The sequence below is a fragment of the Pongo abelii genome, chromosome 1 (assembly GCF_028885655.2).
Source record: "Pongo abelii isolate AG06213 chromosome 1, NHGRI_mPonAbe1-v2.0_pri, whole genome shotgun sequence".
NCBI lineage: Eukaryota > Metazoa > Chordata > Mammalia > Primates > Hominidae > Pongo > Pongo abelii.
In genome coordinates this window covers 39,889,998-39,917,885 of record NC_071985.2, presented here as the reverse complement: position 1 = coordinate 39,917,885, position 27,888 = coordinate 39,889,998, and the positions used below count along the sequence as shown (strand labels likewise).

The following is a 27,888-nucleotide window of genomic DNA, read 5'->3' as shown; positions in this document are numbered from 1 at the left end:
GCAGAAATGGTGTCTCACTCATCACTCCTGGACACCTGGTACCCTGCCATCAGCTGTTGGAGGGGGTAGACAGAGTGGAATATCCAAAGGATCAGAGATTCCCTCCAACCATTTAACCCCACCCCAAAAACATGTTTCTCTCTAGTATTCATGAGCTCAGTCAAGGCACCCCCAACCAACCCCAGATGCTCCTGCCAGAAACATGGGAGTCCTCTCAGACTCCGTCTGCCCCAGCATATGACACATCGCCTAATACTGTAGATAACTGGACTCCCAGAATACATCCCAGGTTCACCATTCTCTCCTTCACTCCCATCTGGCCTGAGCCACCATCATCTCTCTCCTAGACTTCTGTCCCCTACCTGTTTTCCATGCTGCAACTCTTGCCCCTCCACTCCCTTCACAGATCAGCCAGAGTGAACTCTTTAAAACATCAATGGTGTAATAACTCTCTAGCTAAAAATCCTTCATGTCTTCTCATCTCACCTAGAAGAAAATCCAATGTCTTAAACAGAGTCTACAAAGCCCTTTATTGTCCGCCCCTGCCTGCCTCTCCCTACCCACTCACCACCCCTCACCATACGGAGCTCACTCTGCACCAGCCACACCGCCCCTTCAGGCTCTGGAGCACACTATGCTCTTTCCTCCCTTCGAGCTTTGGTGTTTTATTTCTTTTGCAGAGAAGCTCCTTCACGTGCTCTTTGCTTGGTTGGCTCTTTCCCAAACTTTGGGTCTCAGCTTAAATATGACCTGCTCAAGAGGCCTTCCCTGGCCTTTATCTAAAGAAGACCCTCCCTGTTTATCTCTATGACAAACCCAGGTTTTTGTCTTTCATAATTTTCCCCACACTTTGTAACTGTACACGTATGACTTTACTTGCCCATTGCCCGTCTCCTTCAGGCTGGCAGCCCCATGAAGGCAGGGCCAGCATCTGTGTTGTTATCAGTACCCATCGGCACCTTGCACACGGTAGGTGCTAAATACATATTGGTTAACTGTTGAATAAATATGGTAACTCCAGAACTCTGATATAAATTTAGGAAATGATTCAATTTAGATTTTCGTGAATAACTATTTGCCCAGCACTGTGCTAAATGTTGTAGGAGTTACAAAAACAGCACAATACTCATTCATTTAACCCGTAACAGGTGGGAGAGAGGTGCTAGTGAGAAAAATTGAGGGAGGTGGCAGAGTTGTGACATTAGAGAGGAAGCCTGGCTGACTCTGTAGTCTGAGTAAACATTGTGACTATCATTTGGAAAACACAGGACATGCCTCAGCTCAGCTCAGATCCTCTCAAGGTGAATATTCCCAGGTTATCTACACACATACTCACTATTGCCCTGATGTGAGCATGCAGCAAGCATTGTGCGCATGTAGTAGGTATTCCATGAATTTGTCCTTGTAATTTTTGAAAGCAAGTGTGGAGATAGTTTTATTTTTGCCAGTTATCCAGGTTTGCTCCTAATCCTTCCTTCTGATAATTACAGAAAGATGTGAATATTGCAGCCTGTTTTTAATCTTGTTTGGGAAAGCAGCTGACCAGACCTTTTTTCTCCTCCTTCTCCCACTACCTCCAATAAAGCATCCTCAGAAGCTTCAACTCTGGAGGCGATGGGTCGAAAGGAAGAAGATGACTGCAGTTCCTGGAAGAAACAGACCACCAACATCCGGAAAACCTTCATTTTTATGGAAGTGCTGGGATCGTAAGTCCTGGGGCTGTGAGGTCGGGTGGGCTGGGCTGCCTGCAGTGGGAGGTTGGAAGAGTTGTTCTCTGCTGGCAGCAATTGATGAACTGGACTGAGGCTGCTGTGACTTCATTTCGATTTCTTTAAGGAACTTAGGGAGAGTTTTGTGGCCTGGAGGATGGTGGGTGGAGTGGGTGGCAGGTACTTTGGGTAATACCAAAGATGATTTAATACATTGGATGTAGTCCCAGCTACTCGGGAGGCTGAGGCAGGAGAATTGCTTGAACCCAGGAGGTGGAGGTTGCAGTGAACCGAGATTGCGCTACTGCACTCCAGCCTGGTGACAGAGCGAGACTGTCTCAAAACAAAACAAAACAAAACAAAATTGGAGCCCTCAGGGAATACCAGTCCCTTTCCTCCAGGGTTTGCCTCCTTCTGACCCACCTGCAGTGACCCTTTCCTCCTTCCAGATCTGTGCCAGTTTATGGGTTCTTGCCTCTGTCACAGGAGAGGGGAGTTGGAGAGCACTTCTGGAGGTCCAGTGACCCTAGAACTTTCCCAGCCTCCTCCCCCAGCATCTTCATTTCTCCAGCAGTGAACAACCTCATCTTCTGCTCTAACTGCAACAGAAGGGGCTTTTGAGGCCCAGGGAGCTCGTGGGTCACACACACCTGAATCAGCCCCCTGCACCACCATCCTCCCTCCTCCATATCTAAGTGTTTCAGCTGTGCTCTAGTCCATACATCTGCCAGCCTGCAGGGTGTCTGAGCCTGCCCCTTGAAGATGATTACACGGCTGGCAGATCAGAGACAGTTTGTCTGGAGCTGACTCCCCACTTAGTACTGCCTCTCCCCTGGGAGGCTGCAGACTCTGACGCAGGCTGGCAGCAGCTCTGGGCCACTGGCCCCCAAACCCCGCAGAACCCCAGCTGGTCACCTAATTAGTCTAGGCTAATTGGGCCTGGGCAGTGAAGAGCAGCCAGCGGGCTGTCCATCCGGGTAAGCTTTCTCTGTCGCCAATGCCACTTCACTTTGCCCTGACTAGGAGGCAGTGACCTCGGGCAATGACGGCTGCCCACACTCATGCAGTAGACAGAGAAGAGACTTCTGGGCCCTCCTGGCACAGGCAGGTTGTCAGGCTGTGCAAGTGCAGGAGGATCCCAGCGGGGTGCTGGTCATGAGAGCATTGGCCTTCCATCAAAGGCCTTTACCAAGATGGGAGTGACTAGAGAGGGGGTTTTGGCAGGAGAAAGAGACAAGGCTCATGAGGAAGTCAGAAATGATTTGCTAAGTGTCCCAAAAATCCAGAGGAAAGGAGAGAAGGGAGCCCAGGTTGACAAGAATTTACCATCTGCTGGACTTGTGCTGTAGGACTCAAAAGACAGACACACCTTCCCTCTTAGAGCTCAGTGAAGTCTACCACAGCAGCACCTAAACCTGGGAGAACATCGGAGTCATCTGGAGAGTTTATGCCTCGAATTTTTAACTGTGAAAATGTTTAAACTTAAGGAAAAGGTGAAATAATGATAAAATGAACGTCAGTATACCCACCATCTAAATTCAACATTGTTAACATTTCACTGTAGAGTATACATCGCACACACCACACACACACACACACACACACACACACACTGAGCACTGAACTATCTGTAAATAAGTTGCAAACATGATGACATGTCACCTCTGAATCTTCTGTTTGCATCTCCTAAAATAAAGGCATTTTCACATATATCTACAATATCATTGTCACACTCAAGAAAGTGAATAACAATTCCTTTTAGCCTGGGTGATTTTTGAAAAATAGATCCCTGGTCTCAGACCCACTAAACTGGAATTTTGGGAGATAAGATGCAGCAGCCAGGAATCTATATTTTAAGTGCTTCTGGTATTCCAGTGTATCTAGCTCAGCAGTGATTTGAAGGGAGCAGGAGGACAAGACAGGAGGCATGTCACAGCCGTTGCAGAAGTTAGAGCTGAGCGAAAGAGAAGACACCTCAGTGGCGCTCAGGATGAAGACCAGTATCCCCAGGCTGCAGACCCCACAGAGTTACCACAGTGGGGTGCGGTGGAGAGTGGACAAGTGTACAAATTATGAAAAAGGTGCTCTTTTATCTAGCCTGCTGTCTGCTCGGGCAGGAAATATAATAATTATCATATGAACATGTATGATGGCTTCAAGGTGAATGGCACCTGCTGGAGTTGTTGCACTGCACAACCTGCCCAACCATAGCAGGGGCCCTGTCTTAAGTGTCCATTTTCTGTGGTCTCTTAATATGTCATTCTTATGTGTTGTGTATGTATCTGTCTTTCACATTGAATTCCAAGCTAGACCAATACTAATCTTAGCGCCTGACACAGAGAGGTTCCATGAGTTCAACAAACATTCAGTGAATGCCTGGTAGCATTTTTCAAATCAAATGCTAATTTCTTACTTGTCCCTGTTCCTCACTATTCTACAGGTTCCTTAAGAATGGAAACACTCACCTTTTAATTTCCAGTGTCTAAGACTCAGTAGGTGTTCAATAAATCTTGGTTGAAGGGATGAGTAAGTGAATGGATGAATAGAGCAAGCTCAGGCGGCTTTGATTAACTCAGTTCCAAGTGCAGCTGGGAAAACAGGAAACTCAGACACAGGAAACACCAAGTAATTTCTAATGCAGATTTTTAAGTCCTTATAGAAGCTTGACTCCTATTGGGCTTTCATTCTAGCATATCCAGATGACAGGGTCAAGGATGGCTCAGCTGTTTCCTTACTTAGATTCTCTCTCCTCTTGTACTACTGGGTGTTCTTCATAATGGTATTCAAATAATAGTGACGATAATAATAGTATCTAACACATATGGTCTTAATAGATGTCAGAAACACTTTTAAGCTTTTTACATATATCAAGTCATTTAATCTTCTAAACAACCTTGTGAATCAGATACTATTGATACTCCCACTTTTCAGATGAGGAAACTGGGAATATGGGAGTTAAGTGACTTTTTACCCCAAAAGCTGAGATTCTAACGTGAACAATCAGGCTTCAGCATCTGTACCTAGCTTAACTGCTGGTCTGATAGCCTGATCTCCAGAGGACCCTCTTCAAACCAAGAGGCCTGTAATTTGGAATCCTGCCCTGTAGTCCCATTGGTTCCACCTGCTCTGTCTTCAGAGCCTGCCTCAGAGACTGCTAGGTTCTGTCTTTTGTCTTTGCAGATCCTACTGAATGAATGAGAGGTTGCTCAGCACCCTGGCCTCTGATAACTGGTACAGGGTGATCACCACCACCTAAAATTGAGAGACGAGTCTTTTTGTTCTCACTGTATCTGCACTCTGTCCCCTCTGCTACCTCCAGCTGCCACTCCAGTGTGCCACGCTGAGTCACATTGAAAGTGACATGAATTGACTCTGTAGTGGCTTCTTTTTAGTGGGCATGCAAAGTGAAGAAATCTCTCCACAGCTGCAGTGGAGTCTCTGTCTCTAGGGGTCATTCCCAAACTATAGAACCAGGAAATAACACCTGCCCAGTCCCTGAATCTGTGGTGGGATCTTTTTCTTCCAATATGGTCTTTAAATTAGAAAGCACATTAGCATGTCAGATACACCTGCCATCAACATAACTCAGCAGCACCCACATGACAATGAAGAGTAATTTTCAGTCCTTCCCTCATCTACCCTTTCACTTTGCCCCTAAGTTTGGTTGTTTAACTTTTTAGTTGGAAATAATTTCAAACTTAGAAAAACATTTCAAAAATAAGAATAGCACCAGGCTTGGTGGCTCATACCTGTAATCCCAACACTTTGGAAAGCCAAAGCAGAAGAGTTGCTTGAGCCCAGGAGTTCAAGACCAGTTTGGACAACTGGGTTGGTCCATTTTTATACTGCTATGAAGAACAGCTCGAGACTGGGTAATTTATAAAGGAAAGAGGTTTAATTGACTCACAGTTCAGCATGACTGAGGTGGCCTCAGGAAACTGACAATCATGGCGGAAGATGAAGGGGAAGTAAGGCACCTTCTTCACAAGGCAGCAGGAAGAAGTGCCAAGCAAAGGGGGAAGAGCCCCTTATAAAACCATCAGATCCCGTGAGAACTCACTCACTATCATGAGAACATCATGAGGGAAACCGCTCCCATGAGCCAATCACCTCTACCTGGTCTCTCCCTTGACACATGGGGATTATGAGGATTATGGGGATTATAATTCAAGATGAGATTTGAGTGGGGACACAAAGCCTAACCAGATCAGCAACATAGTGAAGTCCCATCTCTAAAAAAATAATAAAACAAAATAAGAATAAGAATGGTAGAAAGAATTTCCAAATGCCCCCTGCCCAGATTCACCTCTTGTCCACAATTTCCCCCATCTGCCTTCTCATAGCTATGTTCTCTGTAGATTTGTAGAGATAGATGTAGAAAGATGATTCTTTCCTAATCTCCCAAGAGTTAGTTGTGGACAGACATCATGACCCTTTACCTATCAAGGACATTTGTGTATATTTCTAGGGATGGGGTATTCCCTTACATGACCATAGGATAGTTCTCAACTTCAGTCAATTGAACATTGACACATTAAGTGTACCTATTCTGTCTTCCCTACTCCAGTTTTATCAATTGACCCTATTACGTGTTTTATAGCATTTTTCCCCTCCAGTACCGGTTCCAGTCTAGGGTCTGGTATTGCACTTGGGTGTTATCTCTCCCTAGCTTTTTTATAACATTGGCATTTTGGAAGAATACAGGTTCCCCCCTGCCCTTTTTTAAATTTTGTATTTTCCTGATGTTTCTTCCAGATTTAAATTCAGGATATGCCTTTGTGGTCAGAAGACTACATAGACTCTGTTGCGCCCTTTCTGAGGTCTCACATCTGGAAGTACTAAGTTTTATCTTTTGGTATTTTCTCCTCAGAGGAGCTTTCTCAGAAGTTTTCCTGGTGAAGCAAAGACTGACTGGGAAGCTCTTTGCTCTGAAGTGCATCAAGAAGTCACCTGCCTTCCGGGACAGCAGCCTGGAGAATGAGATTGCTGTGTTGAAAAAGTGAGTGGGTCTTAGGGTTGATTGGATCACTATGGGATCACAACATTTTCTTCACAAATTACCTTCAAAAAGGACTAGGACTGGATTTCTGCACCCAAAGGCATTGCTCCCTTTGATTGAGTTGATGGGTCAGTTCAGTCAATTAGCTAAGTTTAGTCGGACAGCTGTCCTAGCTGATTTTTTTTTTTTTTTTTTTTTTTGGCAACAAATTGATGAGCAAATCCACTGGTGGCAGAACTGGTTTGTGCACATAGGCTGGAGAGTAATTAACTCAAAGGAACAAAAATCAATTGAGGGCCAACATCAGGAAGAATTAATAATTAAGGAGGCAGCATAAGATTTGGAAATTAGCTTCAATTTATAACAAAGCAAATGGAGGTTCATCACCCCAACCATCATGATGAAGGCAACACTACAAATCCTCAAATGTTTACAGCAAGACTCTTACAACAGACCCTTGTGAAACCCTTATGGTGTACCAAAAGTGTATTAGGCACATGAACACAGGATCAGGACCACAAGGATGAGGCAGACAAAATTCCGTACCCTCAGGAGCCTACGCTGGATACAGAGGTGCCCATAAGAAAATCCAACAAAATCGGATGTGAGTCACACTAGCAGAAGGCAGAGTTTGGAGGAGATAAAGATTCATTTTGCCTATGCATGTGTTTTTATGAGTATGAGTTATTGGACCACTTTCAAAGAAGATAGACCTTGATAGATGAGTCAAACTTTGTGGGGGCAAGAAAGGCAATGCAGAAAGGGAATTCAGGCCAAGTCTCGCGTAAACTTCAATGTAGAACCATGGAAGTGCAAGGACTTTTAGGGAAGAGTGAGTATTGGAAATCCCTGAATTTAGAGTGCATAGTATTAAGAGACAAGTGATGAAACTAAAATCATGAAATGAGACCTGATTACAAAGGATCTTACATGCCATGATAAAGAATGTTGGCTTTATTCTGTGGGCAAAAAGAAGTCATCAAAGGATTTTAAGTGAGGAGTCACATTGTCTGATTAACATGTTGGAGCTATCCCTCTCAAGCACAGTGGAGGATGGATTGGAGGGTGCCAGCCTAGAGGACAGGAGGTTAATTATAAGACTTTCACAATAATTTAGGCATGGGTTGAGAATACAAGCAATGGTAGTGGCAGAATCATGTGCCTAAAAGGACTAGATACAAGAGATGTTTCAAAGAGAGAAGTGATTGGGTTTGGGGTTGACTGGTAAAAGTATACAAGACAAAAGCATTAAAAGAGACCCTGAGATTGAGCAATCAAGTGGACAACAATATCATTGCTTGGGATAGAGAACAAAGAGGATGTGTAGGCTTGGATGAAATAGAAATTGGCTGGAACATACTGAATATGAGTATCCACCTATCTCAACATGAAGGCTTTTCATAACATGCTGGAGACATAGGTCTAGGATCCAGGGAGATTAGGGCAAAGAAAGACTCTCAACTAATTGAGAGCAAGGACCATGTCATTTTTCTTATTATTGCCTTGTATCAACAGTATTTGTGCTCAATAAATGTTTGTTCAGTGAGTGAATAATTGATAAATTAATGTTAGCATTGCCAGCTTATGAGTATAGTTGAATTCATCAAGTGACAACTGACACAGGTCTATATTTTCTAAAATTTCTTAAAGAAGATAGCTACTATTGATTATGTGTTTACTATTCCCCAGACACTGTATTAAGCATTATGCATTATCTCCTTTTATCCTGATACAATTCTATAACAGACACATACTTTTCAGACAAGGAAAGTAAGGGTTTGAAAACTGGAATAAGCCAGCTGACGTTACCTAATTGCCTGAGCTAGATCTGAACTCTGGCCTGACTGACTCTGAGCCTAAGTCCTTAACCCCTGTGCTGCACAGCCAGGAGTAAACTTCTTAAGAATTTTCTCCTTTCCAGGCATGCACAGCATTGCTGCCTGGCAAGCCGAGCCCCTCTGCTAGTATGATTATTCTGCTTGACTCAGTCTCTGAGTAACCCCAAACAAGGGTAGTAGAGGGCTGGACTTCCCCACCATGATGCTGTCGACATTTTGAACCAGATAATTATTTGTGGTGTTGGGGGCTGTACTGTGCAGTGTTGGATGTTTAGCAGCATTTCCGCCTCTACCCACTAGATGCCAGCAGCACCTTCCCCTGCCCTAGTCGTTACAATCAAACATGTCTCAAGATATTGCCAAATGTTCCCTGAGAGGCAAAATAGTGCCTGGTTGAGAATCACCATCTAAGTCATCCCACAGAACTAACCCTAAAAATAAGCATCTACCTTGCTTCTTGCGATATCCTGGAACACTAATTTTTCAACACTTCCTCCATGGTTATCCATGAGGAGGCCCAGCTCACCTGAATCCCTCCCATTGTATACAGGTTGAGCATTCCTAATCTAAAATCCAAAATGCTCCAAAATCAGAAACATTTTTAGCATTGACAGGATGCCACAAATAGAAAATTCCACACCTGACCTCATGTGATAGGTCACAGTCAAAATGCATTCAAAGCTTTGTTTCATGCACAAAATTATTTTTTAAATATTATGTAAAATTACCTACCAGCTATGTGTATAAGGTACACATGAGACATAAATAAACTTCATGTTTAGACTTGGGTCCCATCTCCAAGGTATACCTTTATGTATATGCAAATATTCCAAAAACTCTTCTAGTCTCAAACATTTTAGATATGGGATACTCAACCTGTACTTTTTAAATGCAGTATTTCTAACATCTGAATACCCACTTCGTAGAATAACCTAGTGTTGGGTACTCCCTTAGCCTTCCTCCATTCTTCTGACTGTCTCTTTTAGTAAAGTTTAAAGATATTCCTGGCATAACAAGGAAGTGTTTGTTTCCTGAAGGAAGGATGATCAATTATTCATTTAGTAGATATGGACCGAGCACCACCACAGGAACCTTTTCTCTGGGATTAATTTGTCACAGTCTACTTATTATGAAGGCTTCACAAAGACCTAGTCTTCCTAAACATTGCTGTCAAAAGCCTCCAACAGAAACTTTTGGGCTAGGTCTGCATTATTTTTCTGGACAACCTGAACCACACACCTTTCATCATGCACTTTATTTTTCCCAGGATCAAGCATGAAAACATTGTGACCCTGGAGGACATCTACGAGAGCACCACCCACTACTACCTGGTCATGCAGCTGTAAGTGAAAGGTGACTTGCTTCCTTCACAGAGGCCTGGTGGGGCCTGGGAGGCCTAGAGGAGGTTGGTCGCTGGTGAGGGATGGACAGCGATTTAAAGAAAAAAATGAAGACTTCATTCAGGAGGCTCAGAAATGCCAAGAGTCCTTTTAGACTGAGTGTGCCTCTGGTCATGGGCAGGTTCTATGTGGGCCACAAGCTAAACCTGGGCTGATTATTAAGCTCCTTTGCACCAGGACAACCCTATCAGTGGTTAGAATATTTCCTACCAGTCAGCAAATAGCTGCGACCCCAACCCATCCATGTCCTTCTGCTGCCCTACCCCTCCTCGCCCCTTGCAACCAAATGACCGAAAGGGTAATGCCAGACTAACAAGGAGTCACCAGAACCCTTTTCTGGCACTGTGGCTTCAGTCCTTTTGGACCAATACATGTTAATTAAATTGGATAGTAAATGTTTTAACATCACTCCAGCATAAAATTACTGTAGGAGCAGAAGCCACAGGTATATATATTTCAATATAAAGAAAGATTTTCCCAAAAGAGAGTCACCCAAAGTTAAAGACAGGCTGTGACTGTATGTGTCCATCTGTAGGACAGAAGTGGTGCTTCATTAGCAAGGTCTCTGCATCATTGCTGCATCCAAACAACAGCTCTGCCTGACAGCGACTGCTGTAGAGGTTGGTCAGTGTTCATAAGGGCTCAGCATTGGGCTCAAAGACACTTCTGTTTATAAAGTACACACACACACACACAAATACACACACTTGCACATGCACACATACACACACACTCACACATCACTCTGCAATCTCAGCGTGGCTGGACACAACGTGGTTTTTGGCTGATGGGCTGATTACTAAGAAACTTTAACGAGATAACTCAGGCCTAAGCACCTGATTAACTGGGGACTTATCTGAGGACCTCTAAAGAGAGGTAGCAGGCAGTCAAGGGAGTGAGGTGGAAAGGGCCCCTAGTGGCACTAACAAGTGATCAGGGACCATCAGGCACTTCAATGAGGCCAAGCCAACAGGATTAGCACACAATAATTTAGAAGGCAGGGAGGCAAGGAGATGGGAAGAGTTGGATGTCCCTGAGGAGACACTAAGCCTCCTCAGAGCATAGCTCCAGGACTCGGGCCCCTCAGGGTTAAGAATTCATAGCTCTGTACAAACAGTGTATTTCCTACAGGCCTTCAGCTACTATAGGAGAGCCCAAAGCCTAAAGACCAAAAGCCAAAGAGCAGGATGAGGTGAATTTTGACTGGAGAAATTCTGTTCCCTCATCACTAGTTGGGCATGGATGGCCACATCTAATGTCATGGGACAGTGGTAAGGGGGACTAGGAGGGTGAGAGGACTGGAACCCCTGGCTCATGGTTGAAATAGTCTGGGAATGCTTAACTCAGAGAAGACAAGCCCTCCGGAGAGCATTTCACTGTCTTTGCATACTTGAAAGGTGCACGGGAAAGGCTGTTATTCTTGTTCTGTGCAGTCCCGATGGGTGGAATTGGTAGCACTGGTAGAAATGACGGGGCATCAGGTTTCAACATAATGTACAGAAACATTAGGAAGATGCCAAAAAACACGTCTTAGGAGGTAGAGTGTTCTCTGACACTTATGTGTTCTAGTACTCACTAGAAAACTTCTAGGCAAAAATAGTGTAGATGGTATTCAAGAGATAGAAGTCGGACTTGATCTTTAAGCTCCCCTGGGTCCTAAGATACTCTACCATTTGAGTCTCAAAGCACCCCTAAAGCCCTACCTGTAATTCCAGCTTTACGAAGCCCAATTTCCAAAAATGAGGAAAGAAATTTTGATATAACTACTGTTAGTCTCACTTGCATGCCTTCTCTTTCCTACTTTGCTTAATTTCTGTGTTACCGCTCTCTTTCATCATGGTTTCCTGTGTCATAGGCCAGGAAGGAAGGTGGCTAAGAAGTGTGTTCACACTAAGGGATTATTGGCTTTTTGTGCAACCCCAACCGGAAGCATTTACATTTTAAAGGAAATTTTCAGAGAGAGAGGTCAATGCTTGGCCCAAAGAAATGACTGCCTAGTGATATCACTCCAGGTACCCAGAGTGGGTGTTCTGAGACTGGAGTAGTCCTGCTGGCAGCCCTTCAATCACAGTTCATGGGCGCCTGCCTGTTCCACCACAGCTGTGTCCCCCAAGTCTTCAAAGCAAACACCTTCTCATTACTTTGAGTGAAATGAGAACTGAATTCCTATCTTGATCCTATGCCCACAGTGTTTCTGGTGGAGAGCTCTTTGACCGGATCCTGGAGCGGGGTGTCTACACAGAGAAGGATGCCAGTCTGGTGATCCAGCAGGTCTTGTCGGCAGTGAAATACCTCCATGAGAATGGCATCGTCCACAGAGACTTAAAGGTGTCAAGGCGGGAGTCCTGGGTGGGAAACAGATAATGACCCTTAAGGAAGCTGCATGGGTCATGGGACACCTAAGCTCCATAAAGTAAGAGGGTTGGACTAGTGACTCCCAAGGCCCCTTCTGCCCTTAGATTCCTTAAACAGACCTTGGATGAATGAACAATGTTTACTAATTTGCACCTCAATCTTTTCCTGAAACTTTCACTATGCCTTACCCAATTTCAATACCAAAATAATACACACATTTCTTACATCCAGCCACAGTCAAAACCCAATGCAACAAAATACTTACTGAGGGCCTACATTGTACTAGGCCTCGCGCTGGACTTTGGAGAGATCAGACGCCATTAACCAAAGACTGGTTCCCTCAAAACACAAACAGCAGTAGTTGGAAGTGAGGGAAGGAAAGGGTGAGTATATTAATGGTTACAAGACTGAGCAAAGTCAGAGCCATAAGCAAGATGCAGAATACTGGGGTGCAGGTGTGAGGGTGCAGGTAGGAGGAAAAAGGGAAGAATGGGGCAGGATGAGCTGGCCTTGAAGTCAGGAGCCCAGGGCTCAGCTTCCTGTGAAATTAGGTATCAAGGGGAAGGAAAATACTTGCTTCAGGTGGTTATATCCTACACTACATATTTTTTCTCCTACAGCCCGAAAACCTGCTGTACCTTACCCCTGAAGAGAACTCTAAGATCATGATCACTGACTTTGGTCTGTCCAAGATGGAACAGAATGGCGTCATGTCCACTGCCTGTGGGACCCCAGGCTACGTGGGTAAGTCTGGGAGCAGGAGGAAGGTTGACCAGTTGGCTGCATTCAACCACATGCCTATCATTCATAGAAAGGGGTGATTCTGAGAACATAGGGTTCAACTTCAGGAGCTATCCAGGTAGGACATCTACCTATAAAGTTTAGGGCCAGCCAATTCATCCATCTCAGGATCTATCTATACTGCTCCCAAATTCTACATTTTTAAAGACCGCCTACCCCTGAGCCCTCCAGAGTCCCTGCCTATGCTTTCGCTCTCATTTCTGCAGATAGACTTCCAGCCTTTGTCTTTCCAGCTGGACCAGGGGCAGACAAGATCGCAAACCCAAAGATCAGCAGAGAGCTGAGGGGTTGAGCACCGACTCTACTCCTTTCTCCCACTCTGAAGGAGACATTACTCCCCCGTTCTTGGGAGCCTGGAAGCACAGGATATTGAATTTGGGCCTGAGGAACCCAGAAATGGGCTCCTAAATATCCACCCAAGGAAGCACTCTGGGAAATTGGCAGAGGTGGAGATTCCTTCTTGAACATCCCTGTAGGTTTCCAGGGCCCCAAAAAAGAGTGAGAGCAGGCAGGGCACCTGGGAAAGTATTCCTGGGATCTACAGGAGACAAAGTTGAAACTCGGAGCATCCGCTCCTGTCCCTTCCCCCTTCACCAGTCATCACCTGTTTGCAGTTGGGTAATGGGAAGCAGAGCTCTGACTCAAAAGAGGGAATCTATCCTTCCAGAAAGGCAGGTCATTCACTCATCAATAGGTATTGAGTCTCAGCAGGTACAAAGCTCTGGTAGCTGTGAGAAATACAGAAGGCAGCTCTCTATGCCCCACAGGGCTCCTAATCAGAGGAAGTCATGGCTCATGCCCTCTGAAAGCTCTCAATCTGATGGGACAGACTAAATGCCTCCCTTCAGAAGGTACCCACAGTCTGATGGGAGACATACTGCCTTTGCTCTGGGAGCTCCTAACCTAATGGGGGTAACTCAGCCTCTGCCTCCCAGAGGCTCCCAGTCTAGTGGAGGAGAGACAGTCCTACATTGAAGATCTCCCAGTATGAAGGGAGAGAGCTCACACTTGCCCTGGGAATCCCCTATCTGAGTGGGGAGACAGGCCCTGCCTTCAGAGAATATTCAGTGTAATCGGAGAGGCATAGCCCTGGAGATCCCCAGTCCAACAGGGGAGTCATCAACCCTGTCATGGGGAAACTCACAAACTAATGCAGAAGTCACAGTCTCTCTTTTCAGGAAGATTTAGTCTTCCCAGAAGAGACACAGCCCCCACCCTTAGGGAGTTTTCAGTCTCCTAGAAACCCCACCATCCCACAGTCTTCCCCAGTCACCTTCTCTAAGCCTGACCTTCAGCCCCCACCCCAAAGCCCTCTCCTCTTGCCACCAGCCCTGACTCTGCCCTTGGTCTGCTGCAGCTCCAGAAGTGCTGGCCCAGAAACCCTACAGCAAGGCTGTGGATTGCTGGTCCATCGGCGTCATCACCTACATATTGTGAGTAGACGCTGGCCTGGGTTCAGCTGATGAGAAGTCTCGGAGCCTGCTTACCCCTTCTCATTCCCTCCCCTGTCTCAGCTCCTCCTCCAAGCATGTGCATGTGCACAAACAGACACAGGCACACGGGCACACGGGTACACACACACACACACATACATGTACACACAGCTTAAAAGCTTCCTCTCTCTTGACCTCCACCAGGTTTTAAAACAGAGCTCAGCGTGAATCCACTGCACAGCTACCTGGCACTCCCTCCTCTTGCACCCCTACCCCTTTTACTGCCTATAAATGTGTTGCATCCCACTCTGTGGAATGAACAGTGAAAAACAGAGAGGCCAAGCCAGGCTTGGAAGCCAGGTGGACCCTCTGTTCCTGCATCTCAGCTTTCCCAAGTCAAAACTGTGGCCTGGATGAAGCTGGTCAGGGCCTCTCCTTTTCACTCCTCTCCGCACATTCTCAAGCTCTCCCTTTCCTAACCTGCCCATCACCTCTTCCCCACCATCCCTCCTCACCTATAGCAAACTTTGCTCTTAGGAAAATAACCTGGTTTCAATTATCTCCTCCATTTATGTTGAATAAGTACTCTCATTTATTTACTCAACCAATATTCACTGCCTATCTACTCTGCATCTATCCCTATGCTAGGTTCTAAAGAATCCAGCAGTGAACAACACAGCCTAAAAAAATCCTTCTTCAAACTTACATTCAAGTAGACGGTCTACCATCTTTCTTAAAGTTATTTTATATAGCATTCATAAACCAGGGAAAGTACAAGGAGAAGTGGCAAGGGTTTGAGGGCATAATGTACGCAGGGACCTTCTAGGGATGCCTGTGCCAAGGCTTGGCACTTGCATAAACACTTTATGGGACCTGTATCATTCTTGAATTTGAGGCAGATCCATGTCGTGGTCACACCACTGTTCTGGGACCTTCAGTGCCCACCTGTGTATACGGTGGGAGCCTGGGGGAGCAGAGAGGCTGGCTCGGGGAGGACAGGTTTGTTCAGTAGTATGCCTCCTTCCTGTCCTGCTGCAGGCTCTGTGGGTACCCCCCATTCTATGAAGAAACGGAGTCTAAGCTTTTCGAGAAGATCAAGGAGGGCTACTATGAGTTTGAGTCTCCATTCTGGGATGACATTTCTGAGTCAGGTAAGGCCAGTAGGCATGAAGGAGAGATAACAGGCTCAAGGTAGAGGCTGCCAAGAGAAATTAGCTTAACAAAGGATGATAGTCCTGGCTCTTCAAAGTCCCTGGGGATCTTACAGAACAGGCTGCCAAGGAAAGTGGAGAAATCTTCATCTGCTTCAAAGACCTGATAAATTATTTACATCTAAAAGCTATGCTTTTGTTTTTCTGGAAGCAGAACCACAGTATGCCTGATAAGGAGATGGGGGGGCAGTTTAGAAGATGGGCCAGGAGGGCAGAGCCAGGTGGCGAGGGAAGAGTTCCAGGCAAGAGCAGCAAAACTAAGGGGTTAGATACCAAGAAAGAGCATGCGATATCTATGTGTGAGAGAAGATGATCATTACGTGATTGTTGGACCTGTTAAGTGGAAATCAGAGCTGGAACAATCCAGCACTCACATGCGTGCCCATGTGCCAGTGCTGGCCCCTGTTTCAGTGCAAACACATGCACATGTGATGTGCAGGCACATGGGGGCCTCGTGACTAGTGATGCTTCTGCAGTGCTGTGTGGGTGAGGCGGCTTAGAGCTTCCCTTCTTTGGTGGTTTATGGTGGGTTGTTGTTAGGTGGTTTGGATTTTTTTTCCTCTTCTAAGACTCTTAAAATTGCCTCTTTGGAAGATCAGCTAAAGATGCATTCACTGCCACCCACCAGCCCGGAAGTGAATTTCCATCAGTCATGAAATCTGGTCCTTAGTTGTCGTGTCTTTGATTGCTCCCCTTAGCCAAGGACTTTATTTGCCACTTGCTTGAGAAGGATCCGAATGAGCGGTACACCTGTGAGAAGGCCTTGAGTCATCCCTGGTGAGTGAGACATGGAGTGGACTCTAGACCCCAGCCCTGTAGTTCCCAAAACCATGCTGACTCATTCATATTGCATTCCTCCAGAATCTGCTTGCCCTGAACCATTTAATGTTGTGACAAGCAAGGACCATGCCATTGTTCATCAGGCCCAGGTGGAGATTCAAACAGCATACAGTGGAGCAGGTTCTGATGCAAGGGTAGCAGCTGGGTTGTCTGGTCAAGTGCAGGAGGCAGGTGCAGCTGAGCACTGTCATTCAGCACTGGGACAGGGTGCAATGTTCAGTACTAGTTATTCAAGAGGTGTCAGGAATGGGCAACTCTGTCCTGTCCTTAAGAGCTTTGTTTTACTCAGGGATCAATAACTGTTCCAGGTGAAGTGATTTAAGAACAACTGCAAAGCAACCAATTGGCAAAATAGGAAAAACAAAATCTTAAAATACTTTTTCATGTTACTCCCCAACTCAATTTACAATAGCTCCCCACTTCATACCCCAGCAAGCCTGGATTCCTTTGTCTTTCCAGTTTCCCTAATATGGCCTGACCCTTTATCTCCAGCCTCTTTTCCCAGGATTGCCAGCATACCTCCTCTGTCCAGATAGGCCTGGGAGCTATATCTGTCTCCCTGCCATCCCTCACCCCAAATACCAAGCTGTCTTATCTACACCTTGGATCAGATCATTCCCGCTACCTTGGATCAGATCATTCCCACTACCTACAATGTCCTGCCTCTTGCCCTGTATGTAGCATCCTTCAGGATCCAGATCAGTCTCTGCCCTTCCCTGAAGCCTCTGACCCCTGCAGCCCATCCCAATCTCCCCAGTTCTCTTTATTAATCACACAGCTTACCATGTATTACTGCAGTCCATAGCATGAACAACACCCCACACCTAGACCGTAGGCTCCTAGGGGTCAGGGCCCATGTCTCTTACTTCTCGAGGTCTATTAGTAGTTGGCACAGTACTATGCACACAGCAAGTGTCTGAGGAACACTTAGAGACCAGTGAATAAGAGGCTTAGGGGATAGAAAAGGGGCAGCCTGTATCAGATGGCCTTATTGAGGAAGGCTTCCAGGAGGAGGTGGGTTCTAGGCAAGGTTTTGAGCTAAAGGATGGTGACTACCCTGTGATGCTGGGTCCAATAAACTTTTTCTATAAAGCAGCAGGTAGTAAATGTTTTAGTCTGTCCTGGCCATACTGTCTTTACGGCAGCTACTCAACCCTGCTGTCACAGTGCAAAAGGAGCCACAGACAACACCTGAATTAGCAGGCACCACTGCGTCCCCATAAAACCTTATTTACAAAAACAGGCAATAGGTCGATTTGGCCTATAGGCTATAGCTTGTTGACCCTGCTCTTAAAGTTTTTGATTTTGCCAAAGCTAAAGCCCACTCTTACTTGCCCAGGGGCACAGAGGAGCCCTGCTTGCAGCCCTTTCCTGCTGTGGGCTGCCTTTCCTTGGCACACTCTACCCAGCTCTCACCTGGACCTGCAGGCACCCTTCGCACTCCCTGGATGAGTGTCCGTAGCCACCCAGTAGCCAGGTGTCCCCTCTTACATCCACAGGATTGACGGGAACACAGCCCTCCACCGGGACATCTACCCATCAGTCAGCCTCCAGATCCAGAAGAACTTTGCTAAGAGCAAGTGGAGGGTGAGCTGTCCTCTCCAGAGGGTGGGAAAGCTGTTCTGGGCCCCTGGAGGCTGGGCTGGCAGAGGCTGGCATAAGGGCTTTCCTTGGGATGTCCCAGAAGGCATTGGAGCTCCCTGTACCCTCTCTGAAATGAGAAGTGGGCACCCAGGTTTCAAGAGGCCGCAAGGCAAAGGGAAAGTTTAAGCCCCAAGGCTCTCTGAGGTTGCAGAAGGCCAGAGGCTACTCTTGTGTCTCCTTAGCAAGCCTTCAACGCAGCAGCTGTGGTGCACCACATGAGGAAGCTACACATGAACCTGCACAGCCCAGGCGTCCGCCCAGAGGTGGAGAACAGGCTGCCTGAAACTCAAGCCTCAGAAACCTCTAGACCCAGCTCCCCTGAGATCACCATCACCGAGGCACCTGTCCTGGACCACAGTGTAGCACTCCCTGCCCTGACCCAATTACCCTGCCAGCATGGCCGCCGGCCCACTGCCCCTGGTGGCAGGTCCCTCAACTGCCTGGTCAACGGCTCCCTCCGCATCAGCAGCAGTCTGGTGCCCATGCATCAGGGGTCCCTGGCCGCTGGGCCCTGTGGCTGCTGCTCCAGCTGCCTGAACATTGGGAGCAAAGGAAAGTCCTCCTACTGCTCTGAGCCCACACTCCTCAAAAAGGCCAACAAAAAACAGTACGTATTTTTAGCCAAAGATGGAGCCCCAGCTTGTGTCTGAAAGAAATCAGCCAACAGGACTGAAAGAAATGGACACAAAGGCCTCTCCTACTCACAGGCAGCTCTATAGGGAGGGAAGAGTTCAGGATCGGGGGCGAGGAAAATGCTTCCAGCCCTGTCCCCATCATTTACTAGTTGTGAGGCCATTGACGAGTCAGTGAATGTCTCTGTTTCTATTTTGCTCATCTGCAAAATGGGTTGAAGTCTATTTACCTGCTTAGCCTGCCTCACAGAGGTACTATAAAAGGTTAGTGAAGCAACAGAGATGATAAAAGCCCACAGAAACTGGATATGTGCAAGTGGTGAGCATCAGATTCCCCGAGTTTCCAGGGCCTCTGTGCTTTGGAGGAGGAAGGGTAGGGGGGCTTGGTTATCTTTATCTTTTCTGCAGGTTCTTGAACTTTCTGAACCTCATGAGGGGAGAGCTGAGTGGATGCCACAGGCACAAAGAACTACCACCTCTGCCCTGCCCCATCAACTCTTCTTCTCCCCTCAAATACTTCAAAGGTTGTTGCTTCATTTCCTTTCAGGAACTTCAAGTCAGAGGTCATGGTACCAGTTAAAGCCAGTGGCAGCTCCCACTGCCGGGCAGGGCAGACTGGAGTCTGTCTCATTATGTGATTCCTGGAGCCTGTGCCTGTGTCACTGCAATTTTCAGGTGAGGAGGGTCACATTGTGAGGCTTGGGGAGAGTTTCTGTCGCAGAGGAGAGCCCCATGCCAGAGTGTGAGTGATGGGGTCTGAGGTGGCAGCCCCCCCCTCACTCTGAGCCCCTTTCTTTTGCAGGAGACATATTCAACTCCTCTGCTCTTCCAAACCTGGTGTCTATCCGGCAGAGGGAGGAAGGCAGAGCAAGTGGAGCAGGGCCTAGCAGGAGCGGTTTCTGGCCAGAAGCACCAGCGTGCTGCCAGCGGGGCAGCCCCTCACAGGAGGCCCAGGAGGGAGCCCCAAGGCGTAGAAGCCTTGTTGAAGCTGTGAGCAGGAGGAGCGGTGCCCACCAGCTTCCAGGTCTCCCTGACCTGCCTGCTGTATGCCCCACACCCTACGTGCTGTGGCTCTGTGCAGTGTACGTAGATAGCTCTCGCCTGGGTCTGTGCTGTTTTTCATGAAAAGCTTAATGGGCTGGCCAGGCTGTGTCACCTTCTCCAAGCAAAGCCATATGGAGCATCTACCCAGACTCCCACTCTGCACACACTCACTCCCGCCTGTCAAGCCTCCAACCTCTTGGCCAGATTGGGCTCATTAATGTCGTTGCCTGCCCATCTGCATGAATGACAGGCAGCTCCCCATGGTGGTCTGCCTGTGAGCTCTTCAAGTTCTAATCCTTAACTCCAGGATTAGCTCCCAAGTGCGCTGAGACCCAGCCAGCACACTTCTGGCCCTTCTCCCTGCCTCAATCTAAAAGCAGTGCCACACCCTCCAAAGTGGAATAGAAAGAAGTTCATGAGTAAGGGCTGCAAGGAATTCTTATCCTGGCCACATGCCCTCCGTGCACACACCCAATGGAGTTAACCTTAGAAGTTGACTATTTTAATGTCTGCCAGGAGTTCTAATCCTGCCTCTGTTCCCTTTTCTCTCCTTGAAAGTCCAGCACACCGTTCTTGTCCTTCCCCAGTTTCCTCACCCTCCACCCCTCCAGCTTCACGCTCAGTGTTGTGCTTAATAAAATGGACATATTTTTCTCTATGAGGCTTCATTTGGTTCTTTCAAAGTCAGGAGCAGTTCAGGGACTTCTGAGCATGTCTGGAGTAGAGAGTGCATGGATGGCTGGGGTCAGCAAGGAACCAGCAGTTGTAGCTGATGTGCATACAGATGTGCATACAGCCAAGTATACGGTGCTCCAGGCACTGGACATGAGTTACACCATTAACTCATTACTTCTCACAACAACCCCTTGGGGCAGGTTCTGTTGGAACCGAGGCAGTCTGGCTTTAGTGGCCATTCTCTTAATGGCCATATTAGCTGAGCATGAGTTCAAGCCCCAGCTCTGCCCCGACCTGCCATATCTGTGACTTTGGGGAAGTTACTCAGCCTTTCGTGCCTTGGTTTCCTCACTTATCCAATGGGAATAGCAGCGCCACCTGCATCATGAAATGATGCAGATGATGTGCCCAGCCTCATGGCCAATAAAAAATCAAAATGATTAACAGTGATCAAAAAGTTAATGTAGATAAAATGTCTAGCACAGTGCCTGCTTGGGCCATGGTTAACACACAAATGTCCATGCCATTCCTTATCATCCTCCACCCCACCACCCACACATATCCATTTACAACTTCTCTTTAAGACCCCAAGAGACATAGATTCTAGACTTAGTCCTTCCTCTGGAAGCTGCATGAATTTGAACGTTCCTTCCCTTCCCTGGATTTCTATTTCCCCATCTGTAAGCACGAAGTTGAATCACTGCTTAGAGATGAAAACTGCTTGTCTGGTCTCTCAAGGATAGAATCCATCAGGTTATGGGGCAGAGGGGCCAAGACTCCCTAAATCTGGGTGCCCAGCAAGCTCGGTGGAACAGAGGAGAACAAACTATGGGCTTGAACAGAGGAGTCCCCACAAACCCCAAATGGGAGACAGAAACAGTGGCAAGAGTTTACGCAGTGAGGGAACAGACCGTTTTTCCTTGTTGAACCTCCAGGCTCTTTTCCAAAGATTTTTATTTGGCTTTTCATTTTTACATCACTTTTGTTAAGTTTTTGTGTTTGGTCCAGGATTCCTCCCCAGTGGAGAACTAAAGGCGGGGGATACTGCCCAGCCCAGCTTCCTTGACTTGAGAGCTCTTAGTTTCAATGGCATGCCAATCTCCACCATCTTTGTCTGTCAAGTGTAACTGTCCCATTGGCTCAGGCTTAGCCGCAGCTCAGGGTAATCTTACTAGCTGCACACCAGGGGTGGTCCAGGCTGTGCTTTAGGCTGCATGAAAGTCTCCTGGAGATGGAAAGCATTCCAACCCAATCTGCCCCCAACCAAAAGCAAAGGTGGCAGATGAGTGGGGCAAGGGGCTGGAAGCTGTGGCATCACTTGCAGGTGGCATAGTAGAGCACGCGCCCATTGATGTGGTCACGGATCTGCTCCACATGCTTCTCCAGTCCTGTCAGGTCCGCCGAGCGCAGCATGATGGCCTGGCTGCCCCGCAGCAGCTCCAACTCCATGTCTGAGGCAAATGGAACAGCAGCAGGAGGAGGAGTTGATGGTGAGACTCCCCAAGACTCCCAACCCTTCCTTCCCCTCCTGCTAACTGGAGGTAGCATGTGTAGAGGAATCCCCTCCAGAAAAATCTGGCCTCTAAAGCAGTGGTGCCCCTCCAGCTTCATGCCTCTCCAGCCCCTATTCCATGCTCAGTAACCTGGCAGGGGCCAAACCCAGCAGGACCCCACTCCTAATTATCCCTGGGTCCCTGACCCTCTGGGCTCTCATAGTTGTCCAAGGCTAATGAAGGAGGTCACAGACACCCATCATCATATCTTAGCGATGACTCTAGTTCCCAGGAGCCCCTGTTCTCCTTTCTAAGGAATCTTCAGAACCCTTTTGAAAGCTACTTTCATTATGTTTCCATCATATTCAAAACCCTTGGATGTGCCCTACCGCCTCCTGAGCTATCTACCCTCCTCATCCTCACACTAGAAGCCAGGCACAGGGACAAGTCACGTTGACCCCATGCCACTTCTTTCCTACCAGCTCCTCAGCAACCCTCTTCTCCTGTCCCTATGTCAGAACATACCTTTTGGGGCTTCCCAACACCCTTATACTAATGTCCCTCCTCTTCCTCACAGCTTCTCCCAGGCCTACACATCTTTCCAGGGCCATCTCAAATCTTCTTTTCTTACCTTCACTGAACATGTCTCTCTCAAATTGTTTATTCCCTGAGCCCCAGAACTCATTATTCAACCCCTATCAGAGACCACCTCATCCTGTTAAATATAGTTCTATGCATCTTAAGCATAAAGCAATAGGAATAGAAAATACGACCCCACTGTTTGCAAAAGTAGAAAAAATGGTCCCATTAATTGCAAGCTTTTTGAGGCCAGGACAAGTCACGGGACCATCTCTGCATTCCCCAGCTTCATACACGCTAGACGCCCAGAAAAAAATCTCATTTGATCTCACTCCCATAGCACTGCTAGCTCCAATAAGAACGGGCTTCAGAAGCCTTGGGTTGGGTGGGACCAGCCTTCACGGATGCCCAATAGTCCATGCCCCTAAACCATTCCCTCACCTTTCATCCTGTCCATCATCTCCATGGTCTCCCCAAACAGCTCCTCTGCCTCTGTCTTCACACTCTGGATCCGGGCGCCCTGCTCACCCAGCATAGCACTCTGACCCAACCGGTCCTTCAACTCAGCATACTTTTGTTTTATTCTCTCAAATCCCTGAAAAAGGTAGAATAGTCTCAGTGCCATTGTCATCATGCAAGGTCCTAAAAACCTGTGGCCAAAGCACTTGATATCACCCAGATCAATACACAGTGGGAAGGTGCCTCCTATTAACCCCCAATAACATTGGTTTTGCCTATTCAAACCCCTGAGCCACAGACTATGACTTAAACTTCTGTGTTTCCCTCTTCCTGTCTCCAGCTCTTGACATGCCCCACTTCACTCCCAGGACAATGTCAATCACATCATAGGATATTAATAGTAAGCTGTCACTTAATAGTATACTTAGCAACTTGGTCACTGTGCCAGGATTGAAAGTGCCAATGTTCCTGGCCATAGGGGGAGCAGGTAGTGTGCTTGAGACACTGAGAATGGGCTCTTTGATCTTCTCTCTCATCTAATTCTGACAATCATGGAGCCCAGGTTAGGCTAAGCAAAGAGCATCTGTCCAGGCTGGGGATCCAAGAGACAAGCTCTGGATCCAGTGTCAGGGGACCTGCTTTGTAGATGATTCTTAGGCCTGTGAACAAGTCACCACCTCATCTGTAAAAGGAAAGGGACTGGACTAGGTCATCTCCAGTGTCCCTGAGCCAGCTATACCAAAGGCAGTGGAGGGAGAAATCAGATGCCTGGCCAGGTTTCGGTTGATTCTCAAGCCTCTTCTGGTTCTGTTATTCTAAGCACTTTTGAGTTTGTGGTCTTATAAAGTGTGCAAAGTCCTCTCCTGCTCAGGACCCCCTCACTGGCCGTACATCATTGAGCTAACTCTGCCTTCTCTGTACCTCTTGGGCACTCAATGCCTGCTCGCTGGCACCTTCCGCAAGCTGCTGGGCCTGGACTGCCTCTGCCCCCTGCTGCCGGGCTTGGCGGCGGAGCTCCTCCATCCGTGTCCAGAAGTCACCCAGCTGCTTGATCATGCTTGTCACCAGCTTTTCTGCTGGCCGCAGTACCTGCTGAACCTTTGTGGAAACAAGGAGATCTGGCCTTTGTGGTGGGTCTCATAGGTGGAGGGGTTCATCCCCATTTTTTCTCCAACTCATCAAGCAGCAAAAACCGTCTCCAACCAGAACAATCACAATTGCCCACCTCTCACCCCTGCCTTCTGCATCCCAGCCACAAGACCAGAAAATCCAAGGCCCAAAGCCAGCCCAAAGCTTGTCACCCTCCTCTAGAACTCCACCTCAGGTTTTATCTAGTCACTTTCTGGCATTTTCTATGCCTGGTGCCCAAATTTTCCTGTTTATGCCCAAATATGGGCAGAGGAAGCCATTATGCCTCACCTCAGCAACCCTGTCCTGGATAAGCCGAAGGGAGCGGCTGGTGCCTTGCATGGTGTCCTGAGCTTCCTGCAGTGCCACTGTCCCCTGCCGCAGGTTCCCAACCACATCCTCCACCTGGCCCTCCACTGCATGGGCTCGGCTCCTGGGTGAGAGAAGCAGGAGGGAGAGGAGAGAGAGAATGAGTGAACAGTGAATCAATGTGTGGTTCGACTCACACACCAGTCCAAAAGAACACCCTTCCCAGCCAAGACAAAGAGCAAGGAAAGTATTAACTCAGTAGCTTTGATGTCCCAGGACCCCACCAAGCAGACGTGATGAATGTTCGCGTTATACCCAAGTCACCTTCTGGGCAGGTTCCAATACGGAAGACACAGTCACGCAAATTAAGTTTAACCTGCACTCTGGACTCTGTGTACCACTCTCTACCATGGTAAGCACCCCCTCCTGTCTACCAGCCCTCTGTACCCCTCTGCCAGCAATGGGGTTGAGGAGCAAAACGCCAGCCTAATCCTGGGCAGAGAGAAGTTCAGGGCCCAAGGCCATACCTGGCTTCCTCAGCCTCAGCCTGCAACCGGCGGGCACGCGCAATGTCCTGCTTGGTCTGGGACAGCACCAAGTCCACGTTGGGGAGCCTGGCTGCAATGGCCTGGATCTCATTCATCTTCTGCAGAACAGTAGCTGAGTCTGTGGGCAGCCACAGGGCCAGCACGGCCTCGCTGACCTCCTGGATAGTGGCTGCATCAGTGTCGGGGTCTGGAAGACAATCATGCATTTGACTGTGGGAGCCCACTAACCTCCCCAGAGATCCGAGGCCTCTCCTAGCTGAGCAGCACTTGTGGAAGGCACCCGCAGTGGCCCCTCTACTGTGGTGTCCCAAGGAGCTGCTGCCCCCTTTCAACCAGACTCAGGCGTCCGTTCTCTGGGGATTTATGGGAATGCTGTAGGAGGATGACTATCCTGTGCTCCATGCTGCAGCAGGGAGGAGGAGGAGGGGTGTCGTCACAGCTGTGGCAACTAAGTGTCTGGTGCCACAGGAAGCTGCGGGCTGGGGAGAAGGAGGTGGTGCCAGACAGCTGGTACTGAACAATGCCTGCAGCACATGCACAATCAGCCCTAAATTGGGAAGAGTGGCCAGAAACTGGAGCTGCTTCCTTGGCAAAAGGACCCCTTCCCTGCAGTCCCCCTCAGGCAAGACTGCTCATTTTTGCAAAAGCAAATAAGAATGATCAAGTCTTTGCTGGAATATCACCTTCTCAGGGAGGCCAACCCCAGCCATCCAATCTAGAATTGCAACCTCCACCCTAGACTGTAGCACACCTTATCATTCCTCCCTGCCTCATCTTTCTCTCTAGCACTTGCACCACCCATGTGCCAAACACTGTACTCATTTAACTGGTTTTTTTGGTCTCTTTTCCTCTAGAATGTAAGCTCTACAAGGGCAGGGGCTGGGTTTTGTCCACAGCTATATCCCCAGACCCCAGCACTTTGACCCCAGCCTGGCATTTGGAGGTCCTCGTGTGCGTAGAGTGAATGAATGATTGACAGGGCTTCAGGTTCAGATTTCTGCTTTACTATTCAAGCCACCTGGGCAAGTCAAGTTGTTCCTCTAAGCGCAGTTTCCTGATCTGTGAAAAAGGAATATCAATCCCCAACCTGAAGGTACAACATGAAACAATCCATTTGCAAGAGTTGTTGCAAACCAACTCTGGGTGAGAGGGTAACGTCAGAAGTACAGAGATGACATGTCCTCCCCATCTCTCCCAATTTGCTTTTACAGATTTCAGTGGTATTGAGGTATTAAGGAGGGGGCACCCACTCACCCAGATGATTTGCTCTGGGACCTGAACTCCTCTGGGGCACCAGGCCCAGCCTCACTCTACAACTAGAGGATACTAGCTGGCCACACAGGTCTCATTCCCTGCCCCATCCCATGCTGGGTGGAAGGACACTCCTGGAGGGTGGAAGCCACGCTTGTTCATTGCTGTGTCCCTCGGGGCTTGCATGTGGCATAACTGTGGTGAGTTTCGTTAAGTGGGTTTATCCCAGCAGCAAGCTTTCCTAAGGACCTTCCTCATAGAGATCGTCGACCTCTCATCTAACCCAGAGTCCCACTCTCAAAACAAGGCTTCACATGCACCTTCTCCAGAAAGCCTTCCAGGATGAGCACATCCCCACCTAGATCTGGCCCTTCCTTTACTCTGCGCCACTTCAGCTGCACCCTCAGGCTCAATCTGCATGACATTCAGTCGCAGAGCCTTCTGGGTCTCAGGATGGGCTCAGTAAATATTTACTGCTTTGAGCAAAAGCATGGGAGGAGTTCAGACTGCAGATCAAATTAAACTCAGTCCCTGCCTTTATGGAGCTGGAAATCTAATGGGAGACAGGCACATGAACAAGGAAGTACAGCTTTGCGTGAGCAGAGTAAACACAGGTGCTATGATGGCCATGGGAGGGGCCCCCAGTGCCATCTGATAGGTCCAGGGAGGCTGCCTAGAGAGTGGGATGCCTAGATTCCTAGAAGATGAGCAGGAGCTAGACGGGTCAGCAGAGGTGGGAAAGGGGAGACAATCCAGAGAGAAGAAAAACATTTGCAAAGGCAAGAGGCAAGAGAGTGTGTGTTTGTGTATGCACACTCACATGTGCGTATGTATGTGTGTGTCCATGCCATAAAGCAATAGGGTGTGAATGACAGAGTCAGACAATTAGGCTTGAAGCCTACCTGCACCACTGCCAAGCTAGATGCCTTTAGGCAAGTTGCTTAACCTCTCTGTGCCTAGATTACTTGTATGCAAAGTGGAAGTAATGAGTACTTAGTTCATGCAGTCAGCAATAAATGATGTAATACATGCAAAGCACTTGGAACAGTGCCTGGACTCAGTTAGAACTTAATAAGCCTTAACTATTCATTTTGTCAATTCCATTTGAAGAACTGGGAAAGGCGATGTTTCCTCCTCCCTCCACAGACTTTCCACTCTCCCTCCCACATTGTGACCCTACATCCGAAAGCAGGCAGTGCTCAGTGGCTTCTGCACCAGGACTCTGGAGACCAGAGTCCGAGCCCACCGCTACAGAAAATTTTCCTGGGTTTCCCCCTGGGGCCAGGCCTCTCTCAGGCCCTGCTTTTTCTCTCTGACCCTGGACTCATCATAAGACTTGACCTGAGATACAAGTATAAGAGAGAGGACAAAAGGGGCCTGGCAGCTCCCTGTCTGTTCACATGAGCCTCAGCTGCACCCAGCAGGAGAGAATTCCAACTCACCTCCCACCCACTGAGGCCAGAGCCCTGGCTGAGATTAATGCAGGATGAGTGGCCATTCAGCCTCACTGGACTCGACTCAAGGGCAAGACTCCCTTATC

The 27,888-nt window shown here is 47.9% G+C and overlaps 2 protein-coding genes across 3 annotated transcripts in view; one reads left to right on the top strand and one right to left on the bottom strand.

The window, feature by feature from the left end:
- CAMK1G (calcium/calmodulin dependent protein kinase IG) overlaps positions 1 to 20,732 on the top strand; it is a 30,404-nt gene extending 9,672 nt beyond the window's left edge. The window contains exons 2-13 of the mRNA XM_002809509.5: positions 1,586 to 1,706; positions 6,580 to 6,708; positions 9,814 to 9,888; positions 12,136 to 12,274; positions 12,922 to 13,045; positions 14,460 to 14,535; positions 15,574 to 15,686; positions 16,445 to 16,523; positions 18,086 to 18,173; positions 18,413 to 18,837; positions 19,410 to 19,537; positions 19,665 to 20,732. Coding sequence (XP_002809555.2) covers positions 1,615 to 1,706; positions 6,580 to 6,708; positions 9,814 to 9,888; positions 12,136 to 12,274; positions 12,922 to 13,045; positions 14,460 to 14,535; positions 15,574 to 15,686; positions 16,445 to 16,523; positions 18,086 to 18,173; positions 18,413 to 18,837; positions 19,410 to 19,500 — 1,431 coding nt within the window. The 5' untranslated portion in view covers positions 1,586 to 1,614 and the 3' untranslated portion in view covers positions 19,501 to 19,537; positions 19,665 to 20,732. The remainder of the gene's footprint in view (positions 1 to 1,585; positions 1,707 to 6,579; positions 6,709 to 9,813; positions 9,889 to 12,135; positions 12,275 to 12,921; positions 13,046 to 14,459; positions 14,536 to 15,573; positions 15,687 to 16,444; positions 16,524 to 18,085; positions 18,174 to 18,412; positions 18,838 to 19,409; positions 19,538 to 19,664) is intronic.
- Positions 20,733 to 21,518: 786 nt separating this feature from the next.
- The window catches only part of LAMB3 (laminin subunit beta 3), a 38,347-nt gene continuing 31,977 nt past the window's right edge, over positions 21,519 to 27,888 (bottom strand). For both annotated transcript variants that reach the window (XM_054521338.2, XM_063725445.1), the window contains exons 19-23: positions 25,077 to 25,284; positions 24,532 to 24,673; positions 24,034 to 24,210; positions 23,095 to 23,248; positions 21,519 to 22,032 (exon numbers count right to left, since the gene is read on the bottom strand). In XM_054521338.2, coding sequence (XP_054377313.1) covers positions 21,896 to 22,032; positions 23,095 to 23,248; positions 24,034 to 24,210; positions 24,532 to 24,673; positions 25,077 to 25,284 — 818 coding nt within the window. In that variant the 3' untranslated portion in view covers positions 21,519 to 21,895. The remainder of the gene's footprint in view (positions 22,033 to 23,094; positions 23,249 to 24,033; positions 24,211 to 24,531; positions 24,674 to 25,076; positions 25,285 to 27,888) is intronic.